We start from the raw sequence: 18,303 nt of genomic DNA on the forward strand, positions 1-18,303 counted from the left end.
GTGGTAACTCTGAGTCAAGACAGGGCAGTGCCATGTGTGTTAGTTTTCACTGACTCTGCTTGTGGTCTGCCTAGTCTGTGGATAAAAATAGAGCTGTAGTAGTCTTCAGAGCTTACATCTGTGCTACATTAAATAAAAAATTTCTAGAAAGAATGCTTGGCTCTTTCAAGAATTCAGTATTTCAACTCTATTGTATGTAGTATGAGCCCCACAAGGAGAAACAGTCTTGTTCTAAATTTCCTATGTAAATGATTATGATGGATTTTTAAGAAGTGAGTACTTTTAATGTATATGAAGTTGGTCATTTTGAGGTGTGGAGATTTTTTTCCCCCCTGTAGTTGCATCTATTGGTTAGTGACTATTGCTTTATTTTAGGGTGTCCTGAATGTCAATAAGCACAGAGCACAAATGGAAGCTTTTGTTCGACTTCAAGGAGCCAGTGGTAAAGAAACAGGTGAAAATATTTCTGATAAAATGCTATATTTAAAGATTAGTTTGAGTGCGTTCCACGCCACCTTCTGGTGACTCCTTCTAGCTTACTCAGGAACAACGGTTCCAGGCTCTCTACAAGAAGCCATACAAACTCCTCAGTCAGTAGGACAGTTGGGAGAGAAAATACAAGAAATTGGGTTGCTCCGGTTTTCTTCATGTGCTGAGAAGGACTCTGAAAACTGCTCCACGTGTATCCCCTTTAAACAATAATCTGTATTTCAGCCTTCCCTTCTCCCACACTATACAGTTTAATGGATTATGGCTCTGTCTGTCCTGCATGGTTTGGAACAACCCTGACGCCCCATAGTTGGGCAAACACTTATGCATGTGTTTAGCTTTGGCTTCAGTGAGACTACTCACATGATTAAAGTTAAGCATGTGCACAAATTTTTGCAGAAAAAGGGCGTTGGTCATTGTGGGCTGATGACAATGTGATTGTTTTATCCAAGACTCCAAATACCAAACTTAGCTTTTTAAAAAACTAAGAGAAAGATTCCTCCTGGCAATGTAGCATTGGTACTTGCCCACAGTCTTTTTTGGGAGCAGTCCTATAAGAACTGCCAGATTACTGGAAACTATTGTTTCAACAAAAAATAGCCAGCGGAGGAGTGGTGTGAATTTTCAGGAATGTATAGTCTATTTTGTTATTATTTTAAACCTAGATCTCCAAAGTGATATACTTATTCATGGTACCAAAGCTCGGAACCGTGCAATCCATGGTGATGTAGTAGCTGTAGAGTTGTTACTCCGGCATGAATGGAAAGGAAGAACTGCTTCTCTTTGTGAGAATGATACTGAAGAAAAGGCACCAGGAGACACCTCCAGTGAACCTATGCCCACAGGTAAAGTAGACAACAGTGCAAAGTAGGTTGAAAGTATTTGCCTTCCTCAATTTATGGGACTGCCTTGTTCTTGTGGTTCCACAAACTGCCCCCTTTCCCAAATTTCCATGTTTAATCATGGAAAGAGATACCATACTAATAAACAAGATTGCAGTTTTGTGTGTAATATATATATACACAATGATTTGATTTTATATATATACATATATATACACACACACACACACACACACACACACACAAAAACATTGTTCAGGTTGCAAAGTCAAGCACTCTGAAGTTAGGAAATGGCAGAATTAAGGTGGTCTGTGCAGCCTTTAATCAGCCTCCTTGTACATATGCGTTATGATGCACGATCACATACTATTTTTTTCCACAGGACCCTCTTTCAGTGCACTGAATGGACAGTGCTCATTAAATAAACAGCTGTTCTATATTGTTTTCTCATTGTTCAATGTGTGGCTCTATGCCTTATTTACTGCATTCTATTCAAACAAACACCTGTTCTCACCTTCAGGTGACATTGTAAATAAGATGCAGGCAGCATTATCTCCCATAAATGTAAACAAGTTTGTCTTAGCGATTGGCTGAACAGGAAGTAGGACTGAGTGGACTTGTAGCCTCTAAAGTTTTACATTGTTTTGTTTTTGAATGCAGTTATGTAACAAAAAAACCCCCTTACATTTGTAAGTTACACTTTCACGATAAAGAGATTGCGCTACAGTATTTGTATGAGGTGAATTGAAAAATACTATTGCTTTTATTTATATTGTTTACAATGCAAATATTTGTAATAAAAATAATAACAAAGTGAACACTGTACACTTTCTATTCTGTGTTGTAATAGAAATCAATATATTTGAAAATGTAGAAAAACATCCACAAATATTTAATACATTTCAATTGGTTTTCGATTGTTTAACAGTGTGATTAATCGTGATTAATCTTTTTGAGTTAATCGCATGAGTTAACTGCAATTAATCAACAGCCCTAGTCAAAACTGTTCATTAATTTTGGGTGTCCAATTTGAGACGCTCAGAACCTGATTTTTCAGAGAATTTATTATATAAAATTTAATATGTTCAAAGTACAGCTCCCATTGACTGCAAACCAGGGTCTCCAGTCAGGTGCCCAGAAAATGAGGAACACACTATTAGTGACTATCTGTGAAAAACTTGGCTTAAGTGACTTCACTAGCACAATTTAGGCATTCTGTGGCAGAAACTTAGATAGAATCCAGTTCTCCAGGGCAGCGTTATTCCCTAGCCTTATTCTTGGAAGTGGTTGAACCATTTTGGGCTTAAATTTTCCAAAAATAATTAGCCTGAGGGAGGCAGCTGGCATGGAAAACTTCAGTAAAAATGGTTAGTTTAACAAATTTATAAGTAACTGAAAATAGATCGATCAATAGAAGATATTAATAATAAGGCAGTGCTGTTAGCCCCACCTATAATATTCCCACGGAGTTATAGTTGCTCAAATGCATTTATCAACAACACAATCGCTAAACATTAAGGTGATTGGCAGTTAAGATGAAATTGGTTTGAATGATAATATCTTGCATACTTTACTACCGAAACACACAGTCTCTCACTTCACAACATATTAACTCTCAAATCTGATAGAAACACTCATGGTGCACACTGCTCCCAATTCTGCATAATCACACTCAAACACAAAACACTGAGTGCAACCTCCTCCTTTCCCATGTTCAAAGTAACATTACCAGTAAAACTTTCAAAAACACCTAATGACAGGTTTCAGAGTAGCAGCTGTGTTAGTCTGTATTCGCAAAAAGAAAAGGAGGACTTGTGGCACCTTAGAGACTAACCAGTTTATTTGAGCATAAGCTTTCATGAGCTACAGCTCACTTCATCGGATGCATAAAGTGGAAAATACAGTGAGGAGATTTATATATACACACACACACCATGAAAAAATGGGTGTTTATCATACACATTGCAAGGAGAGTGATCACTTAAGATGAGCTATTACCAAAAGGTTTTCTCTCCCCCCACCCCACTCTCCTGCTGGTAATAGCTCATCTTAAGTGATCACTCCCCTTACAGTGTGTATGATAACACCCATTTTTTCATGGTCTGTGTGTATATAAATCTCCTCACTGTATTTTCCACTTTATGCATCCGATGAAATGAGCTACTGTAGCTCACGAAAGCTTATTCTCAAATAAATTGGTTAGTCTCTAAGGTGCCACAAGTCCTCCTTTTCTTTTTGCAAAAACACCTAAGTAATTTAAGTGCCCATCTCCCATTGAAAACCAAAGGATCTAGGCTCCCAAATCACTTTGGCACCTTTGAAAATTTTACCCTACCATCATACCAGTAAATTCATACCTACCAGTAAGAGATCTTAAGTTTGCTCAAGTCAGAGTTCAGGTTTTAGGAGATGTGTTCTTCTTTTCCTGTCATAAAATGAAAAATGATTTTGCTGTTGACTATTAAGCAGTTGCCACATTCCACTCCAGAGTTGGCTGCATTTCAATGATGAATTAAGGAGATTCCTGTGGATAGTTTACGGATAAATCGGTTTAAGTCTATAAAGTACACTGGTGTCCTTTGGGATGAATGGTGCTATATAAATTTAGCTCATTATAGCCTAGCTGTGTAAATGTCAGTTTATCATAAACTTGTATTTGAACAACATTCATATTGATTTTGATCAAAACACTAAGGTATAGCTCTCAAAACATATATTCACAATCTAAAGCTCATTAGTCACTTGCTTGCATATTAGATCTTGTTAGCAATCCTAGTATTGACTTGTGGGATACACAAGTTCATGCTGCAGAGTGATGAATCCACCAGACCTCCTACTTTAATATTTCTCCCTAACCCAGTGGTCCACAAACTGTGGGGCACACCCGCCCAGGTGGGGCACAGCAGGGCCCAGGCCAACCCCCATAGGGGGCAGGAAGGGAGCCCCCCCCCGCTCTGCTCCTCAGCCCAGCTCCGACCCCAGCCATAGCTCTGCCCTCATTCCCTTTCCACGCCTAGGTCAACTCCGCCTCTAGCCCCGGCTCCTCCTCCATCCCCAGTTCTTCCCCCAGCTCCATCACTGCTGAGGAAGCCTTGGCTGTGCAGTAATGGAGCAGGGGCACAGGTAGATTCCACTACTAGTAACAGAGGCTGGGCACAACAGGCAAAGTTTGGGCACCACCGGCCTAACCATTTGATGTCTAGCCAACGGTACTCCTCTTTCAAAGGTAGAGTTGTTGGAATCATTCAGAAGAATTGGCGAGATTATGTGGTCACTTTTCCATCCAAAGAAGAGAGTCAATCTCAGGGTAAAAATGCCCAGAAAATCCTTGTTACACCTTGGGATTACAGAATTCCTAAAATCAGGATCAGCACACAGCAGGCTGAGGCACTACAGGTAAATAATATGACTGCTATTTCTGCATTGTGTATGCCAATATGATAGTGCTGGTGTCATATATTTTAATATAATGATTTCAATGGCAGTGAAAGGTTTAAAATTATTAACTTAAGCCACTAACGGTAGTCCAAATTTTGGCCTCACAAGTGTGTATTCAACTAGTTGCTTCATTTCATGCTAATGGGAGCTTATCGGAATCCTGAATTTGGGCCATTAACTACTTATTCAAACAACACTTTCTTTTGGCATCTTCAATTAAGCAATGAAATCTGGACTGTTTCTTCATATTTTCAAATTCTTCCTTTTAGGATAATGCCATGGTAAAACCTGACGAGTATATACCTGAAATCCAATTTGAATTAAGTCTTTAATACATTTTAAAGAGACCCTTTTAAGATAAAATTCATGTTTATTTTTTAAAAGTTGTCTTTGTGATACTAAATTCACTTCACATTATTAAAAATGAATTATTTTAAAATCTAGTGTTCTTTACGGTATTATGCTGTTTATTTTGTGATTTCCTCTGAGCTTGACCATGGAAAATAATTAGTCAACTTCTTTTTGTTTCTAGTGCGTTTCTTTTTCTGGTTGTCATGTATTAACAACATGCTGCAATGTTTGGGTTGCAAATACTTTAGAGGGATGTTTAAATCTCAAGCTATCTATTTTCATGTAATCTTTAAACAAATTACTTGAAAATATTTTGTTAATACTGGGTTTCATGTAATCTTTTGGGGTATTGGGAGGAAGGGAGGGCGAAGTATAATCTATCTAGCATATGTCCTTTCAGACTGAATCCCAAATGCAGTATTATTTGGGCAATGCTTATAGATGTACAGACAAATAAAATAAATACTAACTCACTGCCCCCAAAATTGTATATGTAAAATAAATGTAAATAAATACATGGAAGATGAGGTAAGAGGCTGTATTTTTGGTATATGTAGTGTTTGATAGTTGCTATATCCACTTTTATTTAAATTTTCCTCCTCAATCTCAGTCAGTCCTCAGAAGCAGATGCAACATCTTATTTTCATGGCAGTCCAGCAGCAGCGAGGACATAATAAACACATGAAATGCCGTCATACAACTATTATTTATAGCATTAGCCACAAATGCACTACATGTGAATTAAAACACATGGGTCTCCTTCCTTCCGACTGCTTGTTATAGACTGTAATATATTTTGCGACGAGTAGCTTCAAGTAGCTAATATATATATTTTTAAATGATCAAGAAGTAAATTCTGGTAGTTTGGATAACAAATTCTCATTCCACCATGAAATTAAGAATTTATCAGCTATCTCTGACTTTTTTTTTTTTTTTATAGATTATGACTCACATATGCTAGTATAAAGATTGTGTGGGATAGTATGAATGACAGTACTGACTTTAAGTTAAAATCAACATGGCCTAGATTCTCTGCTGCAGCAGAGATCATCTGGAGGCAGCAGAGGTGCTGTCAGAAAGGAGCTATGACTTCTTGATTCTCTGCCCCATTGTACGTCAGATATGCGTGAATGTAGACCTATATGCATCTTGATTTTTAATTTAATGATGCAGATTCTGTTATTAAATGCTTAGCCGTGGTCTTTGATAAGGAAAATGTATAGTCTCCTTCAGTGTGTATTTTATTTATTTTTATGATTGCCAGTGTCTTTGGATTTCACTATTTGTGTCTCTGCTAGCACTTATGTTGATTGCTTTTCAGTAATGCATTGCTGCCCTAACATGAGTTATTGTCTTACCGCAGGACTGTCGAGTTATTGTGCGTATTGATTCTTGGGAGTCAACGTCTGTGTATCCAAATGGACATTTTGTACGAGTTTTAGGACGGATAGGAGATCTCGAAGGGGAAACTGCAGTTATTCTAGTGGAGAATGGCATTTCTGTTGCCCCTTTCTCAGAAGCCCAGGTTTGATTTTGTGATTAATTGAACTCTTTAGCATTGTGGTTCCCAAACTGTGGTCTCCCAAAGAGAGGAACCCATGGATGGTTTGAAGGGATTTAGCTGATCACCTGGCACCATCTCTCATCCCACCAATTTCCAGTTTCTGAAAATACAGGATTAAGACTACTTTTCCACCTAAGCAATTGCTATCTTTGCACCAAATCATATTATACAATTGCAAACCACAGGGAAAGTGGTTTGAGATAATCTCTCTGTTAAGATGTGCTTCACACTGTGAAAAGGTTTGAGAATTTCTGCTTCAATATAGTCGTTCTAGGTGGAGTTTTAAAATAGTTCTGTCTTTAATATTAGGTGTTCATAATAATGATCCTTTATAGCCCAGTCTTACTGTTGAAGTCAGTGTCACAATTCCCATTGATTCCAACAGAAGCAGGGACCTGCTGTCCAAGCAGAGTGTTTTGATTCTGTCATTGTATACTTTTATAAACTGAGTGCAATAAACAGATATGCAAAAGACAAGATACATTATTGATATTTGCAAGACCTGTAATATCACTCAGTTATTAGTCTCCAAAGGTCACTTGGAAGATTACCATATTAAAGTATGGGACATTATTACTTTCTGTAAGGCAAACATGAAGGAAAGACTTGGCGAATACAAAGAGGGAACATGTTTCAAATGTCTGTTTCCTGAACGAAAAATTTATAATCCAGTAATAGATACTGATATTTTGTGGCACTGTAAGAGAAAAAGGGAATTTTAAATCTAGTTTGTAAACTCTGTATATAGAAAATTCATAAAATTATGATTGCCAATACTCTTTGCGCAGACGTGTGAGATGCCTTCCAGTACCTCAGAGAATCCATGGAAGGTGAATCCAGAGGAGGAACTAAAACGCATTGACTTGAGGAATACGCATTTAGTATTTAGCATTGACCCCCAAGGCTGTGAAGATGTGGATGATGCATTGTCCATTCGGACACTAGCCAATGGGAACCTAGAGCTAGGTGTCCATATTGCAGATGTAACCCATTTTGTGGCAGTAAATTCTTACACTGACATTGAGGCCAGAGCAAGGTAAGTTTTATTTACTATGGAAAGTGTAAAGCATATTGGGGAAGGAAGAGGAGCTGGAAGTTTGAAGTGAGACAGTCTTAAACAATATAAAGAGATTACTGAGCGTTGGAAGCCTGTTGCTTTAAAATTGAAGTAGGTAGATAAAGTAGGTGTCATGTTCACAAGGCTCAGCGGCTGCAAAAATATTTAGTGAGCCACTAGTGGCCTGCTGCCTGCTCTGGAGACAGCAGGATTATGGGGCAAGGAATCCCTGTTGACCAGTCTTGTCCTTTTTTTAACCATAAAATGTCTCCTTCTCAGTGAGTCATGTCTTGAAGTTTAGTAAACTTAATTAATTTATGCCATTAAAAGTATTGTCCTGTATTATTTCAGTGCTGATATACTTGTTTATTTTGGGAGGGACTGTATCTTTACAGAAGACAGAACATCTGTTGCACAGAAAGCAGCCCTTACATGAATTCCAGCGTATACACATCATTGCTTAAAGCATAAGAGAGGCTCTTTTGTGCTATCACACAGCAGAGCCAACAAGTAAAATTTCTGATCCTTAGAATTGTCAGCTGGAAAACTTATGACTGTGAGGAGGATACTGACATACTGGATTTTGATTTGCCAGATGTGTCAGTCCTTTTCTAGTCGTGCCATTATTTTGAAATTAAAATATTCACACATTGTTTTTATTAAATATATTGCTTTATGCAATTGCAGACTTTTATAAACTTGATATCAAGTAGTGAAGATACATGATACAGTCTATGAATAATCTACTGTTTTTCCGACTGTTTAGGTCTTAACCCTGCATTCCTTGTGTACCCACAACTCCAGATTGAAGTTGCATGAGGAAAGCAGGATTGGGCCCATAATTTGTAAATGAATGTTTATTTAACTTGATTGGATTACTGCCTTTGTGTGCATTGTGTAAAACTAACCTTTTGAAATCATGCTGACATTTGTATCTTGTTATGCTGAAGCTATGCTTATGTTGCAAACTGCTTGAGAGATGTACATGAATGTGTCCCTGTGAAGAGTACAATAAATGTGTTTTATGTTCAGGGCAACAACCTGTTATTTAGCTGATCGTCGTTATGATATGCTGCCTTCCATCCTGAGTGCTGATTTATGCTCTCTTCTTAGCAGAGTTGAAAGGTATGATTTTTGTAATATTTATGACTAAAGAGGGATCTACTGATGCATGAAGGATTTACACAAATAACTTTCTTATTGCTACCAACAGCTACTTGAGTACATCCCTTGTTCAAACATCCAGTATTAACATGTTTGGGATCATGTATATAAATATCCCATGTGTAGTGAGATTAATTCTGTAAAACTAATAAGGAATTGTGACCAGGTGCCTGGAAGGGCCATGCTGAGAGTGCCATACTCAGGGCAGACTGCAAGAAATATGGCAGACAATCCCCAAAAACTAGTGGTTCATTCTATAATTAGATTCACCAAGCCAGTAACAAAGGAGCTTCTGCAGTACCACACTGGTTAACCAGAAGCCAAACAAAGTCCCCTTTAGGCATTCCAGAGCCAAGGGCCAAATATCACGCTGTCAGCCAATCCTTAGTAAACTAACTACAGATGTATTAATAAAAAAGAAGTGTTATAAATAGTTAAGGAATCATATACATACAAGTGATTGGAAAGTCCTAAAATTAGATTTGTAGCAGTGATGGAACAGACTGCTGGCTTGCAAAAGTCTCTCTGGTAATTTCCAAAAGGTTGGAAGGTCCTCAGTCTGCAATTCAAGATGCTCCTTTTAGTTGTAAATCCACAGTCCAGAGAATTAGAGCAGGAAAGAGGCAAAATAGAGGGGTCTCAGAGGTCTTTTATACACTTTGCCATGTGCATGGAAGTTTACTGTTCCAAGCAAAGCCCACAGCCCAGGTGCATGGAAAATTACTGGCCCAAGATGGAGTCAAGGGTCCTACGAGCATTTCACATGTCCTTACATGGTTTGCTGAATCGTAGGAGGTGGCCATTGGCTCCTCGTTGTCTGAGGCATCCTCAGGAAGAGCTATCTGGGCAGAATGAATTTTGTCTATGGCCCATTGTGAGTGTGGAGGGACCTCAAGGGCCATCAACACATAACTGTCTAGCCTTGATGTAAATCTGTCTGGAGGGTGTCACCCAGAAATACAACACAGGTTTAAGATTCAAGCACATAGTAAATATTCATTACTTCAGATACAAAGATGGTACTTGCATATAAACAGGATAATCATACTTTGCAAATCATAACTTTTCCATTGATACCTTACGTGGTACAAAGAAAAGGAGTACTTGTGGCACCTTAGAGACTAACAAGTACTCCTTTTCTTTTTGCGGATACAGACTAACATGGCTGCTACTCTGAAACCTTACATGGTGTACTTTGTGTAAGATTTATTGCAACTTGGTACCCATGGTGACTGTATTAGTGTAACCAGTCATTTTTATACAGCATCACGGGAATCACTTCTTTAAAAACTTGGGAAACATGTACTTTTAGTTATTTACTTTGGAGGTGTAAGTTAATGTGCATAATGTGTATGTGCATTTTTTTAAATCCCCAAGTTAGAAAATTACATGCATTTTAAAAAAATCACTATCTTACCTGTGAAAGAACTGATTTAGACCATGGTCCTACAAAGATTTATACATGTGCTGCCTTTTTATTTAGTGAGAATAGTTCTGTTTACCAGTCCAGTATGTACATAACTCTTTGTAAGATTAGAGCCTTAGTGTGCAATCACAATTAAAATTGAGGTGGGGCCTTTTTATTAAAATGTAATATATTCCCACAACATTTTTTGGCATGTAAGTGTCCCTTTGGTAATACTCCCTTAATGGCCATTCCTCTCCATTTTTAAAGAGATTTTTTGGGATGAATTTCATGCTAACAGCAATTCTACGGGTCAGAGTATAGTTGGTTTTTATACCCATTCAAACATTGGCACCTGAGTCTGTCCACAAAAGGGTATCAGTTGTGCTTGATGGTTCCTGATGCGGACACCTCTACAATGGGAATTGCCATCAGATGTTAATAACTTAGGCAACCAGAACTTAATTTAACTGGTGACCTAGAGATGAAAGGGTCTTCTCTTCTTTGAGTGATTGTCCACATGGACGCCACTCCTGGTGTGTAGGTGCCCCAAGTGTGCAATATAGGTGTCTGTTGGGGTCACACCTATGCCCGAGATGTCCTCAGCCCCCTTCCTCTCCCTAGGGCATCCCTCAGTTCCTTCTTACTGCCCAGGGTTGTGAGACAGAACCTGTGCAGCGTCTGCCTTCTGTTTGCACTGTTCTACAGTTAGTTGTGTTATAGCTCAGTTAGTTACTAGTTCATATAGTTATTTGCCTATTGACCAGAAAAAAAAAAAACAAAGTTTTTTTTTTTTTCAGTTGAGGCTAGACAGCCCTCCCACTCGTACAATAATGCTTGCAAAATGGCAGGAGCTAAATCTCTGGGTTTCCTGTGATGCTTCAGTACTGATTAACAATGAGCGCATAGGAGAAGGACCTATTTCTGAAAATGTTGTTCTCTTTAAACAAACTGAGAAAGCTACAGGAGCCAGCCTGAGGTTGTTCCTCCTTGAGACTTTGATGCAAGCCTCCTATGGACACTGTAAGGAAGGACATTGCTAACCACAGTCCCTCTCCATTAGTGGCCAGGTAAATCAAGATTCCACCCCAAGCTCTTGAGCTTGCCAAGAGTGGAATCCATGGAGGCAATAACGCAAAGAAGAGAGAAGGGTTACTTACCTTCTCCACGATATGCATCTGATGAAGTGAGCTGTAGCTCACGAAAGCTTATGCTCTAATAAATTGGTTAGTCTCTAAGGTGCCACAAGTACTCCTTTTCTTTTTACCTTAACAGTGACTGTGGTCCTTTGAGATGTGTTGTCCATGTGGATTCTATGACCTACTCTCCTTCCCTGCTAGGACAGAGTCCTTCTCTGGGATTTTGTATTGGCGAAGGAACTGAGGGATGGCTGAGCCCATTCCAGCTTTATGCCCTCAGATTGGGGGAGGGGGTGCAAGGACATATGGGGGGGGGGTAAGTGTGGCCTCAATGGACACTGCTGGCTAAAAGAATCCACTCATGCATGAATGAGGCACATTCATACCAAGAGTGGAATTCATGTGGACATCTCAAAGACCCACAGTAACAACTGTTCTTTCTAATTACCAATCACCTGAGCCAATGAGAAATATAAATATAAAACATAGACTTTTTATAGGTTAAAAATAACAAAGATCAAGATGCTCTTGGTACATTTCACTAAGATGCCTTCAAAGTAAATGAAAACATTACAGAACTACTGCACTTTAAAAACAAAAGTGGCGGTATTTCTTAGAAGTAGAATACTGCCATTGCCGATATAATTCATCTTCATGTATTGGCCACGTTGTCCCCAGGGTTGAAAGGCAAGTGCATGAGCGAGTGGCACTACCATGCCCGTTTGTTTCATGAAGTATAATGATAGAGCTGTTAGTACAAGAAACAAAATGGAATCTGTAGGTTTGTCACATGTTGACATCTTTCAAGTTCTGTTTTATGAAAACTGGAAGTGGTTGATTAACTGAGGTTTTTATTTTTAAGGTATGCTGTCAGTGTCATGTGGGAGCTAGATAAAAATTCCTATGAAATCCTGAGAGTCTGGTACAACAGAACCATCATTCAGTCTTCGTACAAACTGGTCTACGAGGTAGCTCAAGGATTATTAGATGGTGACCTAAGTGTTGTTGATGATATCCTAGAACTCAAAGAACTGGATGAGAGAACTAGACAACAGAAGCTGGAAGAATTGGTCTGGGCAATAGGAAAACTGACTGATATAGCTCGACATGTTCGGGCTAAACGTGACAGCTGTGGTGCTCTAGAGCTGGAAGGAGTAGAAATAAGAGTGCAGCTGGATGATAAAAAGAACATTCATGATCTCATCCCTAAACAGCCACTGGAGGTGCATGAGACTGTTGCTGAATGTATGATCCTTGCCAACCACTGGGTGGCAAAGATGATTTGGGAGAACTTTCCTCACCAGGCTTTGCTGCGCCAACACCCTCCACCACGACAAGAGTTTTTTTCTGAGCTCCGAGAATGCGCCAGTGCCAAAGGCTTTTCCATAGACACACGGTACCTTTTACTTCTCTTAATTTGTTTTAAGCACTCAGAGTGAAATTCCAGTGGTTAACCATAGACAGATATTTACAAACTATGATAAAAGTCACTGTAATTGACTTCTCATTTCAGCGTAGCCTTTCAGTGAAATTGGGTGTTGCCATTCTAACTGAGGGATGTTATCTGAAGCTCATTTGGCTGGGCCAGGAATAGATGTTACCTGAGTCATCTGGAACAGCCTTCCAAGGGGAATAGTGGGGGCAAAAAACCTACCTTGTTTTAAGACTGACCTTGATAAGTTTATGGAGGGGATGATTTGAGGAGATTGCCTACAATGGCATGTGGCCCATCTGCGACTGCTATTAGCAAATCGCTCCCGTGGCCGGAGATGAGACAGTAGAGGGGGGGAGGGTTCTGAGTTACTACTGAGAATTCTTTCCCAGCTGTCTGGTGGGTCTCGCCAGCATGGTCAGGATCTAACTGATTGCCAGTCTGACATAGGAAAAATTCCTTCCTGACCCCAAATATGGCAGAGACTCTGGAGGGTTTCTCCTTCTTCTGCAGCATGTGCCACGGGTCACATGCTGGTTTGAACTAGAAAAAATGGTGGATTCTCTGTAACTTGAAGTCTTCAAATCAAGATATGAAGACTGCATTAACTCAGTGAGAGGTTATGGGCTTATTAAAGGAGTGTGTGGGTGAGGTTCTGTGGCCTGCAATGTGTAATAGGTCAGATTAGAAACTAGATGATCATGATGGTCCCTTCTGGCCTGAGTGTAAATGTGTCCAAATATTCTGTCCAGTCAGTGTGGAAGGGCCAAATTGTGTTCACTCTGATTTTTAAGACAGTTCTAGCTTTGGTTGCTCCCTAATTCCTCTGGTAGCAACCTGAGGGATTGCCCTTGTTTGAGTAAAGGAGATTCAGTGGAATATAAATTAGTACTTAATGTAGGGAAAGGTTGTACCAGTGAAGGTCGTGATGTGGACTAGTGTGACTCCAAGGGAAGCCCCTTCCAGAGCTCTTGTGAGTACCTGTGTATTCACAACTACATCCTTTTGGTTGGGGTGCAGCTTACCCCACCTGCCATATGTGGCCCGCTCTGCAGACCACTGCTTGTAGAGTGGGTGAAACTAGCTCCTCCGTCCATTTTATGATACTGGGCAACCTCACAGAAATAAGGATAGAGTAGCCCCCATGCTCCAGTTCTGCCTGGCCCTCACATGGCATGCATCAGAGGAGCAGAAGAGGAAGAGTAACTAAATGAAATTTGGCATTTTCAAGTAAGAATACTTGTTCTAGGGCAGAGGTGCTGCTACAGTTTTTGGTATAGAAGTTTTAATGACTAATCTAATCTAATTATTAATTACTTGAATGTGTATTGCCTTGCTGTTCTTTAATCGCACGCTCTAATGTTCAGGGACGCGTAATGAAGAATTAATGGTTTGTTTTTGGTAGGTCTAATAAAGCACTGGCTGATTCTCTGAGTAAAGCAGATGATCCCTTAGATCCAACTGTGAATAAATTACTGCGGTCCATGGCTACTCAGGCAATGTCTAATGCACTGTACTTCTCGACTGGCTCATGCCCCGAAGAAGAGTTCCATCATTATGGTACCCTAGCCCTGGTCTGTGTGTGTCTGTCTGCGCATGGGCAGTTCCATGTATCTTTGTTAAATCGTTTGTGTTTTTTTTAATTACTTTCTTTTTTCGTCACTGTCTCCCTTTGTCTTAGGACTTGCCCTAGATAAATATACCCATTTTACTTCTCCAATTAGAAGATATGCTGATATTGTCGTCCACAGACTGCTAATGGCTGCCATTTTAAAAGACACTAAAGTAGATGTTACGGTTAATTTGTTCAGCAACAAAGATCTTGAGGAATTGTGTAGACACATCAACAACAGAAACAGGGTAAGATGGACAGCAGCTATGTCTTCAGATGAGTTTGAACAACACCTTGTGCAGTGGGCCCTGACCCTGAGCCTCTGGGTGCTACAGTAACACATAGTAAAGTTAGTCTTTTAATTAAATAATTATTAAACATAATTAAATACCAGTGTAAAGTGGAGACCGTAATCAAAGTAAAAAACTTGAAATTGTCATTACAGCTTATACTGAGGCAAAACAGGAAAATATATAACCAGGCATGCAAAGTTTGAGTCCTCTTGAGTGTGTGGTGAAGCATGAGAAAGGCAGGGTATTTCCTACACTTAAAGTATACAGGAACTTGCAACATGTGCTTATTCAATGAGGGATATTACAGAAAATTTAAATAGTAATTCCTTTTTTTTAAATGATTAACAAGAAACCCCAACCTTTTTAAAACCATGTTTCTCAAAGAAGGCTCTGGAGTTGTAAGGATTTGAAAAACACAAACCACACTTAGGGTTTCTCTGCTTCAGCCTGAGCCACAGCATTTTGACAACACAGTAACTACTGTATAGGGAAGCTGGCCCTGTTTTGCCTGTGCTGAAAGCAGCCTTGATGGCAGGAGATGCTAAAGTTTGGACTGAAAATACCAAAATGTCTTTTGATTTTGGAGGGCTGAGAGTCTTCAGTCTGTGTGTCCCTTGCCACAGCTGAGCAAAAATTGGTACCATTTGGGCTAAATTTTGTTCTCAAAGCCATGTGCACATTTGAGGAATAGACTGTTGCCTTTTGTTGACCTGGTTGCTTCCTTTCTCAGCTATTGTATTAGTGCTAAAAATGAATGATTGTTGTTTTAAGAAGGGTAACAGTACTTCAGTTTCTTTCATGGGGCATCTCTGAGTTCTTCCATTTCCTTCTCTAATGTTTTTCAGACCTGAAAACCCTTATTCCCAAAATTTTAGTGAGTTTTCACTGAAGTTCTGATGTTCAAAAATGTACAGCTTGATTCTGAGAATATGTAGCTATCTTCAACCTTGGGATAAAAATTTGGGGATTAACCTTCAAAATCTTTTGGTGTTCCTGCTAGAACTATATGCTTGACATTTTCTTTTTTTTTTTTTTTTTTAAAAAGTTTTTGCCAGTTCATAGCCTGATTTGCGTCAGGCAAATTCTGCTGATGTAAGTAAATTTTCCTGTATTGAGCTTTTAACAGAGCAGCTAACAAAGTTGTAAATCTGTAGGGACAGAGCGTGATAAGATCTTGAAGAGACAAACAAGTAATTTAGGTTTAAAGAGTAATGGGACTTGCATCACTTATGAAAAGGGAGGGTCAGAGAGAATAAATTATAGATTTTAGCTACACTTTTTGCTTTGGATTTCTTGCAGAGGGAGACTGTCCCTCTCTCTTGGACAGAAAGCCCCTTCTACCTCTGCAAAGATTGTGTCATCAGCGGGGCCTGCAGCAGAAGCTAGCTAAAAGTAGCCTAAGGGCTTGTTTGCACAGTGGGGTAATGTTCACTATGAGGGTGTGATTTCTAAAGTTCAGTAACATGTGCCTTAATTGGTCCCTGTGTAGACCCTGCTGGTGTGCACTAAATATTCCCTAACATGCTTTAACGTGTACAAAATAAATAAAAAAGAGCATGCTGGAGTCAGGGACTCCTGAGATGTTATTTTAACATCTTTCTAAAGTCTTTTTATGGGGCACTCTTTTGACAGGCTGCACAACATGCCCAGAAACAGTCTACTGAGCTTTTCCAGTGTATGTATTTCAAAGACAAAGTCCCTGAAACAGAAGAGCGCTGTACAGCAGATGGTGTTATTTACTCCATTCGAACAAATGGTGTACTTGTTTTTGTACCAAGGTAAGTTAGGGCTTGCTGGTGGTAGAGAAATAAGATTTAGCAGGGTGTATTAATGGAAACTTCTGGTTCTTGAGAAAGGCAGCAGTAGCTAACTATAGCGTAGTTGGTTGTTGGAAGATGGCTCAGTTTTAATGTTTTGGGTTTTTTTTAAATTTAGGCCTAATGGCTATCTGGCTCTTGACTCTAAAAAGCATAAAAGTTCCTAAAAGGAGGAAAAAAGAGGATGATATATACAGTATATCTATTTTGAATTCTTAATTTCTGACCTTAAACGACTGTCTGAACCCTCCTCCTTCTGTTGCCCGGCTTCCTTTTAATTGAAATTTGTGTCTCTAACAGCATAAATTGGAAGTTAGTGTTATTGGAAAATTTTAAAGTAGCCACTTTAAAATTTTCCAATAACAAAATTAATTTGGTCTACTTAAAACTAAGTAAGTGTTTTTATAGTAGAAAAAATGACAACTCTGTTCCCTGGAGGAAGTTTAAAACTGTGCATTCTCCAGCTGTCTCTACTTTGCACTGCATTAATTTCCCCCCATTATTTAACATAAGGGGTATTTAGATTTTCAGGAGGTCAGAGTTGATACCAGCTGTGCCCTATTTTTCTTATTTTAATAACATCCCATCTGTGTCTGAGGATATAAGGGTGGTGGTGGGGAGAGTGAGTAGATGTGACAACACTGTATGGGTTGGGAGCATTTGTGGCTCAGCTTTCTTGGCCAAACAGATGTGGTAGTAGTACCCAGAGGAATTGCTTCCATGATGGTAACGTACCGTCACTTACAGAAACCCGTATCTATAATTATGTTAGCATCATGTGCTGGGGAGTTATCCGCTAAGGACCTCTTACATGACACAATTTTAATCTTGAATTTCTGATCTTGGAAATGTGTTCAAAATAGTTTCTCACACTTCTAAATGTGTTAAGCATGTGATATAACAAACTATACTGAACGGAATGAGTTGGGAAAAGCAGCTGGATCGGTGTAGAGGTTAGAGAGCCCTACATTTCACAGTAAGGAGAGATTTCTCCAGTCCCCAAATACCAGTGAAGAGCAGCTTGTGCTGCTAAAGTAGCAGGGGCACCCTGCTTTCTATTGACAATGTAATTATGCTTCTGATTAGCTTCTTGAGAGGTGTCTGAGTTGGGTGGTGAGATGGACGTTAGCACTGGTTAAATGGAGGGCAGATATGCAGAATAAGTGTGTAATATCTTTATGGTTTTACTTTTTTGTTCTTCCCCTTCGCAACTGCCTGCTCTTCTTATTTAGATTGTAATTTTTTGACAGAGGGGCTCTCCTCATGACTGTGACACTGAGCACTGTCATTGCTTGATAAATATCTTCCCTCAAACTCAGTGTCAATGTACCTGAAACATTAGGGGCATTATGATCAAGATACAATGCATTCCTATTCATTATTTTTTTACATAGATTTAATCCTTCTTCGGTGTGGGGATGGTTTAAATTCACTAAAATGATTGATAGTTCTTTATAGTACCATAATATTATTTGTCAGATACATTTGTATCTTCACTTTGTGCGTCTCGTAGGTATGGCATTAAAGGTGCTGCTTATCTGAAAAACAAGGAGGGTTTGGTCATCTCCTGTCAGTCTGATGGCAGTTGTGTGTGGAAACCTGGTTCTCTTCAGCGTTTTCAGAACAGAATTACTTCCACTACAGTTGCTGGAGAATCTTTTACATTGAGTCTGTTTGACCATATAACAGTAAGTCTTAAT

General features: G+C 39.2%; 1 protein-coding gene across 5 annotated transcripts in view; it reads left to right on the forward strand.

The window, feature by feature from the left end:
- DIS3L (DIS3 like exosome 3'-5' exoribonuclease) overlaps positions 1 to 18,303 on the forward strand; it is a 36,498-nt gene that overhangs the window by 8,522 nt on the left and 9,673 nt on the right. For 3 of the 5 annotated variants that reach the window (XM_073304389.1, XM_073304391.1, XM_073304390.1), the window contains exons 6-16: positions 376 to 454; positions 1,155 to 1,334; positions 4,558 to 4,727; positions 6,484 to 6,645; positions 7,473 to 7,720; positions 8,774 to 8,866; positions 12,312 to 12,845; positions 14,287 to 14,441; positions 14,563 to 14,741; positions 16,419 to 16,564; positions 18,117 to 18,291. In XM_073304389.1, the coding sequence (XP_073160490.1) occupies positions 376 to 454; positions 1,155 to 1,334; positions 4,558 to 4,727; positions 6,484 to 6,645; positions 7,473 to 7,720; positions 8,774 to 8,866; positions 12,312 to 12,845; positions 14,287 to 14,441; positions 14,563 to 14,741; positions 16,419 to 16,564; positions 18,117 to 18,291 (2,121 nt within the window). Of the gene's footprint in view, positions 1 to 375; positions 455 to 1,154; positions 1,335 to 4,557; positions 4,728 to 6,483; positions 6,646 to 7,472; positions 7,721 to 8,773; positions 8,867 to 12,311; positions 12,846 to 14,286; positions 14,442 to 14,562; positions 14,742 to 16,418; positions 16,565 to 18,116; positions 18,292 to 18,303 lie in introns of those variants that run through there. The other 2 variants (XM_073304392.1, XM_073304393.1) reach the window with 2 other exon arrangements.

The sequence above is a fragment of the Lepidochelys kempii genome, chromosome 10 (genome assembly GCF_965140265.1).
Source record: "Lepidochelys kempii isolate rLepKem1 chromosome 10, rLepKem1.hap2, whole genome shotgun sequence".
NCBI lineage: Eukaryota > Metazoa > Chordata > Testudines > Cheloniidae > Lepidochelys > Lepidochelys kempii.